The sequence below is a fragment of the Armigeres subalbatus genome, chromosome 3, assembly GCF_024139115.2.
Source record: "Armigeres subalbatus isolate Guangzhou_Male chromosome 3, GZ_Asu_2, whole genome shotgun sequence".
Classification (NCBI taxonomy): Eukaryota; Metazoa; Arthropoda; class Insecta; order Diptera; family Culicidae; genus Armigeres; species Armigeres subalbatus.
This window is the reverse complement of record NC_085141.1, coordinates 285,575,683-285,593,740: the sequence shown is the minus strand read 5'-3', so window position 1 is coordinate 285,593,740 and position 18,058 is coordinate 285,575,683. Positions and strand designations below refer to the sequence as shown.

Below are 18,058 nucleotides of genomic sequence, written 5' to 3'. Positions count from 1 at the left end.
AACTAAGCAAACGACAAACGATTTCGTGGAATGTAAGTCTAAACATAATGATATGCTGTCCAAAAATAAATACCCCCCATTTACAGTCTACCCTTGAAGAAGACTCGAAATAGAGTCGAAACGTCGGGATTTAAAACATTCGTTTTGATTATCCAAGACTGCAACGCCGTTAGAAGTAGCTCCGACTTACGGTCGTATGATCTTCAATTTTTATAAATTTTATATTAGCTGACGGTACCGAATCTAAATACCAGCCTGGAAACTTTATATTGTAATACCAAGTCCATGTTACATTTGTGTGATACCACGAATCTACAAGTCAATTATTTACCAAGAGTCAAATCCTAAACTCCCAAGTCTTATACTTCCTTCATCAGAGGACCGCGGTGCCAGTAGGCAACCGAGAAAACCATCGATGACGTCGACGACCTGCTCAATGGAAGGGTGGCTCTCTCGAGCCAAAAGTCTACATATCGAGTCGACCTTACCTTGCCGCCACACAACCGGCAGTCAGCCGTTCCGTCGTTCCTTGCCAAGGCAACTTCTCCACAAGGAAAATTGCCGTAAATTTATTACAAACGAAATGAAGCATAAATTTTCCCGTGAAATATTGATCAGCACGTATCTATCGGCCGTTTGATGATGGCAGTAGTAGTGGCTGCTCGGGCGGAAAGTGCGGAGCACAACAAAACCATGTACTCGATATTTCTTGCACTGACTCTGGCAACCAGCGTGGTTATGATTCCACCGCACGGACTTCCAGCAAAAACATTGAATAAAAATTGAAAAAATCTCACACGACGAACTCTGGGTCAACACGCCCGCTAACTGTATCGACAGCCAGGGTGATACGTTTTGGTTTTAGTTGGTGTTGTTTGCTGCCTTGAAGAAACTCGATTCCCCTTTTCACCTGCTCGGGCTCATGGGTGGGAAGAATGCGAATCGTGGCGTGGATCATCACATACATATCAAAATCATAACCGGTGCCGGTGATCTATAATTCAGGCCCATTTCGTAATAAATTGCACTCAATTGATCACGACAACCAAAATGAGAGCTGTTTTCTAGAGTGTGGGACCTGAGCGTGCGAATACGATAGTTAGATTAACCCGAGGATCTACACGAAGATGGATCTGAAACGGGCTAGCTCTAGTTTGGATGCTGAGTATCTTACCTTAATATTTCATCTAAATTACCGTGGCTGTTGACCTTTTAGGAAGGCAGTTCGGAGCGGGTCGCTGGATGATTTATGGTCATTTGACTTTGATTTAGTTAAATGTGGGAAAAGAGGTGAGATGGACCGATATTACCAAATGTGATGCGAGCATTACCGCGCTACTAATCATAGTTGTTTCGAGCGTTAATTTGTGGGGTAGACTGAGCCTTGATTTTTTGCGACTCTAGTTTTGAAATATGTATCGCAATGTTAAATAATACGGTTTGAAAAGTTGAGCCTTAGCCCGTACATTTTCCTTGAAGAGTATAGATGTGAACCTCGTGCGAAAGCCGACCCAGGAGCCGAAAAATGAAGAGAAAAGACCCCCCACGATGTTATGCGAGCAGCGAGTGGTATGAGCTCATGTGGATGGAAGTGACTACTTTATAAAGTTCCCTGAAATGAAATTCTGTGAGAATGACTTTCTGCCACTTAAAACACACATGCGCAGTCCTGGAGTAAGGTGGGACTCCAATCAGACATGAGATTGTCGCTGGCCCAATAAGCCAGTCTCAATAGTCGTTGTTACGAAGAATTTAGAAGAATAAAGACGTCGACATGTGTCAGTAAATTTAGTTCAATTTTATTCCAAGCTTTGTAGCTTATAGATACGTATTACTCCCACTCATGTAACCGAGAATGCCGTTCCTTCTATTATCACCGAACGGACCATTTGTATCATTGTCGTTCTTTCCATTGTCATGCATCAATAAAATTTCGGCATGCAATTATTGTGTATACATGCTCAGATTTTTAACGAACACGTTACCGAAGCGCGATTTGAATAGCAACACTTATCTTCTTGAACTTTCAGGTACGGTAACGAATCAAGCAAAAAGAGCAATTCATACAGAATCAGAGAGTGCGTCTTCTAAATGACCTGACCACCAAAATTATCTTACATAATTAACATTTTATTCGCCCTTATGGCATTTTAGAGAAAAAAAAATCAGTGGTGTACTTGCGCGTGTTGATGTTGCTGAGGATGACAAAGGCTACGATGGTGGTGGCACTGGTGGCTGGCATATCGGCGATTACTGGCGGTTGCGGACGTTGTCGGACTGGCTTGGAGGTTCGTTCGCGGTGAACTGTGGCACGATGGCGGTCGCAGAGGTGGTGGTTTATCGTTCGAGTGTCCGACCACGTCGGACTGTGTGGGCCAGCGGCCGAGAGAGCCCGATGGTGGTCAGGGAACGGTGGTGGCCTAACGTTCGTCCAGCGAATTGTCGACTCCGCTTCCAATTTGGCACGATGACGGCTAGCGATCGATGGTGGTTTGTCTGCTTGTCTACGTAGGCCTGTGACGAGGGGCGATGTCGGTGGGTGACAGCGTGTCTACGTGTCGGAGGGCCTGGCGTGTTACACGAGTGGTGCGATGGCGGAAAAGCGTCGGTTCGGAGGTGGCTTGCTACCCGATCGGCGCGATGGCGGATCGTGACGAAGCGGTAAAGCGTCGGTCTAGAGGTTGTCTGCTACCCGATTGGTGCGATGACGGCTTGTGACGACTGTGGCCAAACGTCGGAATGGGCTGGCCTGACGAGCTTCTCTCTGGTCCTTAGCAAGGCTTACCGATGTCACTGAGGAGTAGACCTAACTTCGGGGCCAGTCCCGAAGCCACAAAAGAAAAGAAAAGGCCCGGAAGCAGACACGGGCCTTTTCTTCTTGTTTCTACTTCACCTATTAAAGGTGGCTTGATTTTTTCCAAATGGCGGAACTATAATGCGGATAGGATGGTTCTACAGCACTTTCACTATCTAATAAATAAGAACACTCACTAACTTAGTATGAATCACATGCAATTTAATTTTTTTTTAACTTTTTCACTAGTACGGCGCGCACTACTTTCTGGGCACCGTTACGAGTTGTTGTCCCGACCCGACTCGAACCACGGAAAGTACAGTAAGGTTGAGAATGAATAAAACGAATGCTGTATTTTTTTTAACGTCAGTGCCGAATCTTTTCATTTTAGACAGCTGGGATCGCCACCAGTAAGGCTGTTATTATTAGGGACGGACTGGGCTTTAGGTTCTTACTGGCGTGGGGAACGAGACATGAAGATGCTTATGGAGGAGCCAACAAATTACAAAATTGGAACCAACGGTAACAAAACATTCCTTGAGTATAAGACTTGAAATCTACAGCTGTAAGAAAATCGTTTTTCAGTACTGAAAGCTTCAATATGCATTCAATTATATCCATTACACCTTCCGGGAGGACAAAGAATAATGTAGGATAGTTTTGAGATATTCTGGGCAATCCAAACTGTCATTGAGTTCGGGACTTGAGTTCTACAGCTGCTTAGAAGCTCTTTTCGGTACGCAAAGCTTCAATATCCGTTCAATTATATCCATTACACCTCCTGGGAGGTCAACGGGTATGGTAAGATAGTTATGAGATATTCTGGGCAATCCAAACTGTCCTTGAGTTCGGGACTTGAGCTCTACAGCTGCTAAGAAGCTCTTTTCGGTACGCAAAGCTTCAATATTCGTTCAATTTTATCCATTACACCTCCAGGGTGTAGCAAGTACGCCATATTTATTTATTTATTTATTTATTTATTTCAATGTTTAGTTTATCTCTGTAAATATATTTATTTTGTTATTTATTTAAATTATAAAACTTTGCATGTCCAGTTGCGTCTTTCGAAATAAATCTTTGTGTTGGATCTACCGCAAGGATGTAAATTTTATGGCTTAAGTCTAGTATACGTTTTTAGTTACCTTTTTTTTAATGATTTTCCAAATTCAAACAGAATAATATAATAAATAACACTCAGCAATAAATAACATAGAACAACAAAAATAAATTATGAAACAAAAATGTAAATAACATATAATAAATTAGCAATGATGTAACAAATATGTTAGTTTATTGAAATAAACGTGAATAATAAATAAATATGAATACAGAAAACAAAAATATCATATATTCAACACAAATTTCCGAAATTCGAGTTCCCTTGCAATAAATTTTCCACTTTCAACATATATATGTGCTTTTATATGCAACAAAAAAAAACAAACTTAGATATAAAAGGTTATTTTACAAAAAATCTCGAAAAAGCCTTGTTTTGTTGGGCGCCGAATATAACGGGTCGACCAGTCGCGTTTCCGGTTTAGAATTGGGCGGCTTATGCGCCACTCCTGGTAGGAGACCGCCCAACGAGTTTTGTTGCCCGGCTTGAGACCTTCTTAGGGGAAGGGTCACTTTTCTTAAAAAGAAAGTTGACTGGCTAACCTGCATACGCCCGTCGTACTTCTCGTTTCCGAGCGGACACAACTAATTCCAAGAGATTTCCCAAATAAATTCTTCCGATATCCGGCCTGGAACCAATGTCATTCAGGCGGGGGTTTTCCTCATCGGACCAACCCAAAAACGTTACCCGTTTCACCCCGTCCAAGATTGGAAAGCTATCAAGAGTTAAATCGGGCTGACTACCCAGTAAATACAACAACAAGAAACCTGTGTAATAACAAATGAATGGACGGGACCAAATGCGAATACATGATAGACGAAGGAATTATGGATAACTGGACGGGACTAAAATATATTGTATCGGACTGGAAGACCAACACAAAGTACCAAGAACGGCACTATCTAAGGATTAAAGGAAAAAATGTAAACAACGAAGGATGACTACTGTATAGTGACATTGGCGTGGACTATACTGAACTGTTACGAATAAGGAAGTAGACAACATTGAGAAAAAACGGATTTACTTCAATCGACAAAACGGAACTACGAAAGACTAAGCATAAATAATAAATAACGTAAGTAATCAAACAACAAAGAATAACAATTTTTACTTTTAGGATATTTACAACGCTGGCTCCTCCTTTACGAAGTCACCAGGAAAATAAATCCAGTCGGCATCCGAAGGATGTACAGGGGTTAGACAAAAAAGTTGAGATAAACAAAATTTTGTCGAAGTTCAAATCACCATAACTTTGCGTAGAATGATCCGATTTCGATGAAACCGGGACCTTCGGAAGCGGAAACTCTTCTAGTATACGGTCTTCAGATTGGCCCTTGGCCACCGGAGATGTCCCGGGTTTTCCGAGGATATGTTAAAAATGCGTTTTTTCTTCTGCTTGTCGTTTTATCTGACGTTTACTGCCATCATGTTTCACACTCTCCCTGGAAACTAGAACTAATATGCTGACCAATGTTGGCTGCAGATCGAAAATTCGTTTGGTAGGGTAAGACGGTATAATGCGCCCCACCAGGCCAAAACGCCCCTCTTTTATTTCTAGAAAACTATAACTAACTAAGGGCCTAAATCGGTTGGTACCTATAAATATTTGTAAAACCATCGTACTATGTGAATGTGGAAGTATTTTTGTATTACATAATGAAAATAATAGCCAAATACAAAAAGCGACAGTTTTGATGTAACTTTTTATGTTTGGTTGCTCAACATTCTGGAGCGACGCTAGCATACTGTCCGCAAAACTTGCACGGGAACACTCATTTGGGCAACAAAATAACTTTTCTCAGTGGTTAATATGATATAAAATTGCTTCCATCTTCAAAAACGTAACGATTTTTGAAAATATGTTTTACTGGCCAAAACGCCCCAGTGTAGGCAGGGCGATATGCCCTTACCAACTGGACACAAGCGCGGCGAGCTTGCAGCAGTTGCTTCCAAATTGTATGGAAATTATTGAAATGTAATTAAAACCTGATTAAATGGACTTATGTTGGTTTTTTAATGTCGGGCACATAAGGATTTGTAACCTTTTTATTATGGGATTGATGAAATACTAATGAAGGGATATGGAACGTCTCTGGCTAAGGTGGGGCGTATTGCCCAGGCACCTTTTGAAATCCATTTTTTCACGACTTTTCAAAAAAGCATTATCACGTGTTATCTGTAATATTCTTATATGACTACTCACGGGCAATGCATTTGCGACTTCTTGCACTACCAAATAACACAAAGTTTGCATAAATTGCGATGAAAAGTAAAAAGTTATCAAGGTTTTGCCTTAGGGGGGGCATATTATACCGTCTTACCCTATACGCAAAGCCATACACCCTGAACAAATGTTACTTTCGCAGAACACCCGGAACCTGTTACAAATTGACCAGAAAGTCTTACAGTCACCATAATGTATCTTTAATAAAGATCCTATATTCATCGGCTTGGGAAAACATGAATTTTGACACCCATATACGCATAGTTCCAGACGGTGCCAAACCGGTCCCTCCTGGAATGCCCTTGGAACCTGCTATAAGGGTGGCAGTGGACACCATCATTCTGGAAATGTTTCTGTAATCATCGTCTCGTAAAGCCATGAAGATAGATACCCATATTTGCATTATTCCGATCTGTTATCATTTCATTATGTTCCCGGAACCGTTTTTACGGAAATGGCCATATCTCTGCGTAGTTTTGATGGATTCTCGATCTACAGCCACCATTGGCCGGCATATTAATTCTAGTTTTTGGAGAAAGCATAAAACATGATGAAAGTAAACGTCACATAAAATGACAAGCAGTCGAAAAATTGCATCTTGAACATACCTTCGGAAAACCCGGAACATCTACGGTGGCCAAGGACCAATCTTAGGTTTTGCAGAGGGGCAGTATACTAGAAAAGCGTCCGGTTCTGATGGTCCTGATTTTATCAAAATCGGATCATTCTACGCAAAGTTATGATGATTTAAATTTTGACATTATTTTACCTATCTCAACCTTTTTGTCTAACCCCTGTAGACGACCGGAACGAATCCAAGTGGATATCGTGAGTGTTTTTAATATTCAATTAATTTAAGCTAAGTACTAATCTAATTTAAGTGCTAGGGAAATAGTCTAACTAACAAACTAATATTTACATATTTACAGCTCACTGGAGAGTGAGAAAGTCTAAATCGCGTCTTCAATGTCTCAAATCGTGGTTTGTTTAGGAAATTTCTGCCCAAATTACGATTGTCGGATCTCTCCATTTTAAATACGATGTATTACACTTCACTCTAATCACGAACTACTTTTTAACACGTCTGTCTCAAAACTGATCTCGCATTTTTCCAGGAAACGCTTTCGAAAAATCGCTGTGTTCTCTGAGGATGTACTAGAACATCTTCAGTACTAGTTCCTTTCTGTATTTCCTGCATTACGCTCAGGAATAACATTTTGTTTCATGTTTCCTTTTTTTTACGCATTATAGTACTAGAATCCGGAAATTATTCCGGATCCGATGATTTATTATACACGCATATTTGAAATAGCTGCGATTATTTTTTTATATATATTTTAATAAATAACGACGAAGAAACACTTTTCCATTTTATTCATACACTACTACCTGTATTATCTACATCCTTCTCCACCTCTACTCTCTTTCGTATAAGTCGTTTACAAAAATCACATTTCAATTCGTATACGAATTTACATAATCATAAAAAAAAACTTTAACTAGAAATAACCGGTGGGAAAATTTATTGTATTTCTCAGTTTATTTTTTTTTTGAGTGTTGAATAGAAAAGTTAGGGCTAACTTGTCATACGCGTGATTTGAAAATATGATGCGAATGCAGAATCCATCTTTGCAGAGTCTCACGTCATCAAAATCAAAACTTTGCTCAATTGATTTCTTTGAAGGTGCGGGCCAAATCAGGCCCTAATGTTCTAAACCTGAGATGCGCTATAAACGAGAGCGGAAGTGAAACGTCACAGCTGTAAAAATTATGTACAAAATAATGACGACGCATTTGGTCCCACAGCATTCCAATGAGCGTTTCTTCCATGCGAGAACGGATTTGCATAGAACAAAAACACTCATTTTGGAGAAAGAGAAAAAAAAATTTCGACCACTATTTAGTTTAAATATTGAGCAAAATAGAACAAACTTGCTGGTTTCCCCCAGGTGGGTGGTACGGCGCCATGTTTTTGCAGCCAACATCTCAGTGTAAAATTCATGATAGTATGTGTTTTGTTTACAAGCATCACATTTGATTCTCATTAGGATACAGAACTGTCAGTGGGATACGGTCGCGCAGTGTGGGCTGCAAAACAAACCTATTGTGTGAGATAGGGATGCCACCGGGCTGGTTTCCCCAGCAGTGTTCGATTCATGTTTTTCAAATTTTAAATTAAATGGAATCATGTTGCTGTCAAGAAAGGTGCAGTAATTGCAAAGTGGATCGATCCGTAGATGAAATAACGCATTCATATACAGTATACCAAAAGTCAAAACAATTGAAAAATATTTGAATTTCTCATTCGTGGTTCAAATCTGCAGAAAATAGAACTGAGCGTTGTTATATCAGTTTTATTTTTTTTATCAGTTGACTGGTAGAAAAATGAATCTAGAACGGCTGCTAAGAAAATTCATGTTTCAGATTCATATTCAAATTGACAGCCCCGAACGATTTGAATCACTGCTGATTTTACCCTAATACTCTCATATTCAGTTTTACGGTATCACCTGTGTTTTCTTAGTCATTGCGCCTAAAGTTTTCTTTTGCAACGGTCAGAAAAAAAACATCTTTTTTTTTTGTTCCTCGACGAGTTCATTAACCAGAATTCTCGCTTATTTTAATTTTTAACGTGTTTAACAGTGCTGATGTAAGCATGAATTACGAAGGAAATACTGACTTAACATTTAAAATTTATAATGTATGTTTTGCAGATTTGCCAATTTTGTTCGTAGGTAGCAGAACAGCCGAACAACCAGACAGTCATACTTCCACGATGTCTACACTCCATATTCGCTGTGGAATACAGGCTTGTACGTTCCTGAAAAAAACCTTTTGCAGACTATGTCCTACCTATGTTGTCCGCCTACTTTGTGGATTAAATGACCGAATATGGATCTGAACTATTGTAAGACAATGTTTTATCGTGAGTACTATCTTTATTGCAGTAGATGTTGTAAAGAACGCATGTGTTAGGTAATTTACTCACGTTTCATCAGGAAACATTAACAAACTTATTGGAATATGTTATATAACCACATATCTTGAAATCTTTCCGGTTTACGAGTGCTCCGAACAGGTCGTCCTGTTGTTGCTTTCGGTCTTGCTACATCGTCGAGATAGTCGTCTTCTGCAGAGCATTCCGGTCCACTTCCATCCTTTTCAGTGTCAAAACTGCTGTTCAGTGGTGCTCGCTTAAGGTCATTTATACTTCGTGTGTACTGAACACCTCGATCACTTCTAACTACAACCTTAGCACCGTCTCTTGATAGCACAGTAAATCGTTCCGTAGAGAATGAAGGATCCGTTTTTGCCTTTTTCGTTACCGCTATCAGCACGATATCTCCTACGGAAATATTTGATGGTTTTGCTCCCCGCCGAGCATCAGCATACTTTTTACTCTGCAGTTTCGTCGTTGCATCTAAATCACGCACGTTATTTCGATCGATGGTATCTCCTAGTTTACAGTCCCAAAGCGATGGGAATGTGCCTCTGTGCTTCCACCCGACTAATAGCTCAAACGGTGTGATTCCGAGCCTAGCATGTGGTTTGAGCGTATTATGCACGTGGACATATTCATGTAAAGCTGATTTCCAGTGGATTCCATCAATTTTTGCTGCTGCCAATGCTTTTATTTTGAATATGTTAATTCGTGTTAGCTCATCCGATACACCTGCCAGTTGCATAGATGCCTCTAGTAGCTCCTTCCATTGCTCATAGGTTTTTCGATCGATATCTTCCTCGCCATCGCTTGGTTTGCATTCTGGCACTTGGAGTGAGGCAAACGAGAGATTGCTCATGGATGCCATTAAAACGGAGTTTTGATCGCTCGCCGAATTTTCTTCGCGCATAGTAGAATGTAAACGAACGAAACTTCCATCTGCAAATGAATGCTCAAGCTGCTTCTTATCGGATCGGACTTTCTTTAGTTTCGACCGCAAAGTTGAATTCAGATTCTTTTCTTCCTCAAGTTCTTTTGCCATCTCTGCTGCGTCCCTCTTCGAAGCTCTGGTAGTCTTCCTGTTACAACAACACGTAAAACACGCAAATACGTTAGCGCTGTTTTTCAACATTGTCGGAACTAATTATATATAATACAAAATAATAATTTCTTTATTAATATTCAAATATAGCCTGACTACAGTCTGTCACTTAGTTTAACTCTTCCAACTTTGGCTCTCTAGAGCACTCATACGATCGAGGACAAAACCGGATAGAACAATCGCTTCGGAGCACAACCAAGTCAATGTTCAATCTACCCTGAAAATTCTTTCGGGTCGAACATTCGTCGCTTCGGAATGCATCGATTAAAACAGAATGGCATTTCTATAGGATCATCCACCTGGACCAACGTTTACGAACCAATCCGATCATGTATTGGATATTACAATGGGATCCGACGTCCACTGCGGAACGCACCAACTCGATCAAGAATTGGATTTGAAAATGGGATCCAACGTCCACTGCGGAACGCACGAACCTGATGTAGGATTGGATTTTACAATGGGATCCAACCGTATCCAACGTTCACTGCGGAACGCACCAACCTGATCTGGGATTGGATTTGAAAATGGGATCCAACCGGATCCAACTTCCACTGCGGAACGCACCAACCCGATCTGGGATTGGATTTCAATATGGGATCCAACCGGATTCAACGTCCACTGCGGAACGCACCAATTCGATCTAGGATTGTATTTTAAAATGGGATCCAATCGGATCCAACGTCCACTGCAGAACGCACCAACCCGATCTAGGATTGGATTTTAAAATGGGATCCAATCGGATCCAACGTCCACTGCAGAACGCACCAACCCGATCTAGGATTGGATTTGAAAATGGGATCCAACCGGATCCAACGTCCACTACGGAACGCACCAACCCGATCTAGGATTGGATTTTAAAATGGGATCCAACCGGATCCAACGTCCACTGCGGAACGCACCAACCCGATCTAGGATTGGATTTTAAAATGGGATCCAACCGGATCCAACGTTCACTACGGAACGCACCAACCCGATCTAGGATTGGATTTTAAAATGGGATCCAACCGGATCCAACGTTCACTACGGAACGCACCAACCCGATCTAGGATTGGATTTTAAAATGGGATCCAACCGGATCCAACGTTCACTGCGGAACGCACCAACCCAATCTGGGATTGGATTTGAAAATGGGATCCAACCGGATCCAACGTCCACTGCGGAACGCACCAACCCGATCTGTGATTGGATTTCAATATGGGATCCAACCGGACCCAACGTTCACTATTGAACGCACCAACCCGATCTAGGATTGGATTTTAAAATGGGATCCAACCGGATCCAACGTCCACTGCGGAACGCACCAACCCGATCTAGGATTGGATTTTAAAATGGGATCCAACCGGATCCAACGTTCACTGCGGAACGCACCAACCCGATCTGGGATTGGATTTGAAAATGGGATCCAACCGGATCCAACGTCCACTGCGGAACGCACCAACCCGATCTGGGATTGGATTTCAATATGGGATCCAACCGGACCCAACGTTCACTATTGAACGCACCAACCCGATCTAGGATTGGATTTTAAAATGGGATCCAACCGGATCCAACGTCCACTGCGGAACGCACCAACCCGATCTAGGATTGGATTTTAAAATGGGATCCAACCGGATCCAACGTCCACTGCGGAACGCACCAACCCGATCTGGGATTGGATTTCAATATGGGATCCAACCGGACCCAACGTTCACTATTGAACGCACCAACCCGATCTAGGATTGGATTTTAAAATGGGATCCAACCGGACCCAACGTTCACTACGGAACGCACCAACCCGATCTAGGATTGGATTTTAAAATGGGATCCAACCGGATCCAACGTTCACTGCGGAACGCACCAACCCGATCTGGGATTGGATTTGAAAATGGGATCCAACCGGATCCAACGTCCACTGCGGAACGCACCAACCCGATCTAGGATTGGATTTTAAAATGGGATCCAACGTTCACTGCGGAACGCACCAACCCAATCTGGGATTGGATTTGAAAATGGGATCCAACCGGATCCAACGTCCACTGCGGAACGCACCAACCCGATCTGGGATTGGATTTCAATATGGGATCCAACCGGACCCAACGTTCACTATTGAACGCACCAACCCGATCTAGGATTGGATTTTAAAATGGGATCCAACCGGATCCAACGTCCACTGCGGAACGCACCAACCCGATCTAGGATTGGATTTTAAAATGGGATCCAACCGGATCCAACGTTCACTGCGGAACGCACCAACCCGATCTGGGATTGGATTTGAAAATGGGATCCAACCGGATCCAACGTCCACTGCGGAACGCACCAACCCGATCTAGGATTGGATTTTAAAATGAGATTCAACCGGATCCAACGTTCACTGCGGAACACACCAACCCAATCTGGGATAGGATTTGAAAATGGGATCCAACCGGATCCAACGTCCACTGCGGAACGCACCAACCCGATCTGGGATTGGATTTCAATATGGGATCCAACCGAATCCAACGTTCACTATTGAACGCACCAACCCGATCTAGGATTGGATTTTAAAATGGGATCCAACGTCCACTGCGGAACGCACCAACCCGATCTAGGATTGGATTTTACCGTGAAACTCAACTGGGTCAAACACAAACTTGATGAAAAATAAATATTGTCTCCTAGATTGAACGTAATGGACGTAAAAACCTGGTTAATATATTTCTACAATTCTTTTTCAGGAATTATATTTTACTATCATACTACTTTTCCATAAACTACTTATAAATGTGAATAATCAATAAACGGAAGGATCTTATAGTTGCGTTGATAAGAAACATTTAAATTCATCGCCATTTTGTTTGCGGAAACATTCGAAATTGCTTGGAAGCGAGAAAAAGGAACGCCATTTTGTTTTCACTCCAAATGTAATTACATACATGCCATTTTTCTAAGACTTTTTTTTTAATACACTAATTTAATATGTGGCCGAGTTGTTTTTTTCATATTTTTTAGTTATTTTCAATACTTACTTTCCAGTGGGAGCGTTTTTGGTTTCCCCGACTGAACCATTGTCGGATCTCTCCATTTTAAATACGATGTATTCCACTTCACTCTAATCACGAACTACTTTTTAACACGTCTGTCTCAAAACTGATCTCGCATTTTTCCAGGAAACGCTTTCGAAAAATCGCTGTGTTCTCTGAGGATGTACTAGAACATCTTCAGTACTAGTTCCTTTCTGTATTTCCTGCATTACGCTCAGGAATAACATTTTGTTTCATGTTTCCTTTTTTTTTACGCATTATAGTACTAGAATCCGGAAATTATTCCGGATCCGATGATTTATTATACACGCATATTTGAAATAGCTGCGATTATTTTTTTATATATATTTTAATAATTAACGACGAAGAAACACTTTTCCATTTTATTCATACACTACTACCTGTATTATCTACAACGATATTTTCGCGAAGCTTAGTTGTTCGTAGTTACTTTGAAAAAGTTGCATAGCTTTTTAAATTGTCATAGTTTTAGGCTCAGTCGGTACCCTCAGTGCTAGTCAGTCCAAGAACCTCCTAAACACGAGTCTGTCGATCTGTCCGTAGATGTTATGACCCCATAGGTGTTTTCGTTCATCGGTGAATTGTCGCTCTAAAAGAGATACATAGCTGGACAAGCCAAAGGTCAACGCAACTTCAAAAGACCGGCGTGCCGGTCGTTGGCCGCAAGCCACGCGCTACTTTTGGCGTCATGATGCGCTATATGCTGGCTAAACCCCATGTGATTCTTTGGTAGCTGACTGTAGGGAACTCATAAGACTCAATTCTTAGCGTAGGTAACTCAATGGCGTACTTCTTCTAGACTATTCTTGCGGTGATCCAACACAAAGATTTATTTCAAAAGACGCAACTGGATATGCAAAGTTTTGTAATTTAAATAAATAACAAAATAAATATATTTACAAAGATAAACTAAACATTGAAATAAATAAATAAATAAATATGGCGTACTTGCAACAAGGGAGGTCAACGGATATAGTAAGATAGTTATGAGATATTCTGGGCAATCCAAACTGTCCTTGAGCTCGGGACTTCAGATCTACAGCTGTTTCGAAGTTCTTTCCGTTATTCAAAGCTTCATTATTAATTCCATTTTATCCATCACACTTCCCGGGAGGTCAACGGATATCATAAAATAGTTTTGTGATATTCTGGGCAATCCAAACTGTCTTTGAGATCGGGATTTGAGATCTACTGCTGTATATTCAACTGTAATAATCACATACATATAGTAACTTTGAGAAAATTTGAAATGTTGGTGCCGATATATTGCAGCTTTGTGTGACGGAAACCCAAAGTAACCATTAGCACTATATTTTGACTTTTCGGCAATATAAAGCTGTATAAGCCAGTATAAAGCATGTTTGTACTGTGACAGCGTTATAGACGCACGTACGGATAGGACTCATATCCGAAGAAGGCTCGTTCGCCTTCGGCAGAGGTCCAGATCTATATCGCGTAGTACAGACCTGCATCCTTCAGGAAGCAAAACAGTGCAGCCGTATTAGATTCATCATCAGCTAGCGCATCCCGGATGCTAGCTGGAATACCATAATGATTCCTAGGGTGGTCAAATTTCAGGCACCTGCATACAAAGTGCTCGACGCTGTTCCCTACCTCGCAAAAGTCACATTCCGACCGAAAAGGGCCCCCACCGAAGTTGTGGGAGACCCTGGTATGCCCGGTCCGGAGTCTGGTGGTCTGCTGTTTTTGCGAAGTCAGATCGTGCCAGGGACCAGTGGTGCCTTTCGCCTTTCTTAGAGGTAGGACGTTGTTGCTGTTCCAAGCCCGGGCTCAGTCCTGGGCGACGACACGTTTTGTCAATTTTTATCGTCGACCAGCGGGACGGAACGGGTATAGGGCGAGCCTTCATGCCCCACGCAGGCAAGGGCGTCAGTTTCCACATTTCCCCTAATGCCGCAATGGCCGGGAATCCAGGCGAAACAGGTTGCTGGTGCCATATCTGCAAGGATTCCTTGGATCCACGGGTGCTTTGGTGTGTGGCTTTGGAGGGCAGCCACCACACTGGCCGAGTCCGTAAGGATCGCAATCGGTTTGTTTGCTGGAAGGGTGGCAGCGACGAAGATGGCTGTAGCTTCGGCGGAAAATACGCTGCACTGAGATGGTAGGCTCTCGGACCTGGCTAGATTGGTACCGGAAACACCGAAACCTACCCCTCTGCTAGACACGGAACCATCGGTGTACCGTACGGTATGGTTCCGGAAGCGAGTGGCCACGAGCTTGATGACCGACCTTCTTTGCTCCTCGGAGTTGTCGCCTCTCCGGAAGTGCGCGGCGATGGAGTTTTCGATTTTGACGGGAGGCATTGACTAGCTTCTTGCTCCGTGACAGTGGACCCGCGCCACTTGGTAGGAGACCGGTGCCGGCCACCCAAGTAACATTTTAAGTTTTATAACGCTTTTGAAGACCATAAATCCCTCTTCAAGAGTGTTATGAAATCAGCATATGTTAATAGGGCACGCTTCATAGGATCCGGTCAGCCTCGCCGAGGAGAGGGATCCCGTACTCTCCTGATGTCACCGCAGCATAGGAAGCTGCCTTGCAGCACATGGCCGTGAGGACTCTATTACGGAAAGGGAAGATTCCGGCTTCGACACAAGTTTCTTCAGCTGGCGTGGAAGGAAGGAGACCAGAAGCCAGTCGGACGTAGCTGTTGAATACTGGGGAAAGCACGCCCTTCGCGCAGGTCAGCTCTAACCCATATAACAGGCGACTATCAATGGTTGCTTGGCCTATACTTAGCCTGGTATGCCGGTTGTTGGTATGGTGTTTTGCGGCCAGGGTTTTCATTAGGATGATTCGCGGCTTGAAGGCCACGTTCTCCGCCCGGAAGTGTGGTAAAAAGGTAAGCCGCCGGTCGATATCGACGCCAAGAACGCGAACGATTTTACGGTTAGGTATGGGGTCGTGGCCAAGCTTAATAGGCGGGCCTCCGACTTGATGGTGGCCATGGCAATCGTGGCCCTGAATGCATTCATAGTAAAGCCAATGGATTTGGCCCAGCGGTGGATTGTGCTAACCGCCGCCTGTGCTTTAGTCCTAGTTCGCCCATGAGTTCCACCTACAACAACCAGGAGGATGTCGTCGGCGTAGACAAAGAGGTGGACGTTGGCCGGTAGTATGCCGAAGACCCCGTTCATTGCAATCAGGAAGAGGGTGACCACAAGAGCCGACCCTTGGGGACCCCAGTTTCCTCGGCATACTCTCCGGATGCAGAGTCACCAATGAGGACCGTAAAGGTTGTACCGGTCAATAAGTTTTTGATAAAGGCAAGCATGTTGTCAGTGGTGCCCCATTCTTGTAATTTGTTGAGGACCATGGGTGTCCAGGTCCTGCTGAAGGCTTTGGCAATGTCCATCGAAACCAGGTCAACATGCTTGGCTTCGTTATACGCGCTCTGCAGCACACTACCCAGGCTGGCAAAGTATGTGCTGGTGCCATAACCTGGGCGAAAGGCGTGCTGTTGGAAGCCGAATCTTCCATCTGCTTCCAATTTTCCACGGAGCGGGCGGCTGACCATCCTCTTCATGATCTTACGGGCACAGGAGGTGAGGGAGATCGGTCGAAACTTGGAGGAATCCCGACCCGTCATGTGACTATCACTACCACTCGTCGGGGAAAGTGCGGTTCTCCCAAATGTCATTGACGAGTTTAAGAAGATGGTGTTTGGCGTCTGGAAGAAACCGTTTCACCATGGGATACCCCAACTGAAATCATGAAAATTTATATGCCGCATGATGGGATTAGCTCATTTTCCCAAAATTGACCCTCAAACCAGTACTCGATAAAACCGTTTACCGTTTCCAATCGGTTCAAGTACGGTCCAAGAGGTACAAAACTACTATAGAATGTCATGACTTTTGAAATCATGAAGTTTGATATGCCGCATGATGGGGTTTGCTTATTTCTCAAAATTGACCTTTGAACCGATTCATGGTAAAACCGTTTACCGGTTCCAATCGGTTCAAATACGGTCCAGGAAGCACAAAACTACCATAGAATGGCATAAATAGCTTTTGAAATCATGAAGTTCGATACGCTGCATGATGGGGTTTGCTTATTTTCCCAATATTGTCCCTTGAACTCGGCAAATCAGTTTACCACTTCCAATCGCTTCAAATATGGTCCCGGAAGTACAAAACTACCATAGAATGGCATAAATAACTTTTGAAATCATGAAGTTTGATGGGTCGCATGATGGTATTTGCCTATTTCCGTAAAGTGACCCCGTAACAGGTTCTAGCGGAACGTCCGGATTCCGGATTACAGGCCATATTTCGGACCGATCGAATTCCTGATCAAATTTGGTATAGTTTATGCGTCGTTTCTCTTCAAAATATCTAAAATAATCATTTCCGAAGTATGCGTTCTTCCTAGAGCCCCTGAAATTTGAATAAATTCCGCTTCTTTTGGTGAAAGTTGCAAAAAAAAATGTCCAAAGACAAAAATGTTACAGCCAAAAAGATTTTTATTTTCGTTTTCAAAAGGGGGGTTGGTAACGGAAGGTTTAAGGACATAAGGTCGAAAGACAAAAGTTCGAAAGGACAAAAGGTCGAAAGACAAAATGTCGAACGGGACAAAAGGTCGAAAGGAACAAAAGATCAATAAGATCAAAAAGGCGAAAGGGACAAAAGGTCGAAATACACAAGAAACTGAAACGGAGAGAATCAATCTCACACCAGAGTTGGTCTACACAGTTGGCAAAAACTCTGCTCTTTTTGCTGCTTTACAAGACTGCAACGGCCGAAAACGACTTGATTTTCAGATGAGTTTTCCACAGCCGCCAAGAGTTATTTTGTCCTTTCGACCTTTTGTCATAGATTCCATAATATCACGATT

General features: G+C 42.7%; 1 protein-coding gene across 1 annotated transcript; it reads right to left on the bottom strand.

Moving 5' to 3' along the window:
- Positions 1-16,364: 16,364 nt before the first annotated feature.
- On the bottom strand, positions 16,365-16,862 carry LOC134222523 (uncharacterized). The gene has a single exon (XM_062701674.1). It carries the CDS (start codon positions 16,860-16,862, stop codon positions 16,365-16,367), a length of 498 nt encoding a protein of 165 aa, XP_062557658.1.
- Between the last annotated feature and the right edge of the window lie 1,196 nt (positions 16,863-18,058).

Bases quoted from the DNA above. Each gene is read 5' to 3' on its own strand.
- LOC134222523 (XM_062701674.1), bottom strand. From the start codon at position 16,862: ATGACATTTGGGAGAACCGCACTTTCCCCGACGAGTGGTAGTGATAGT.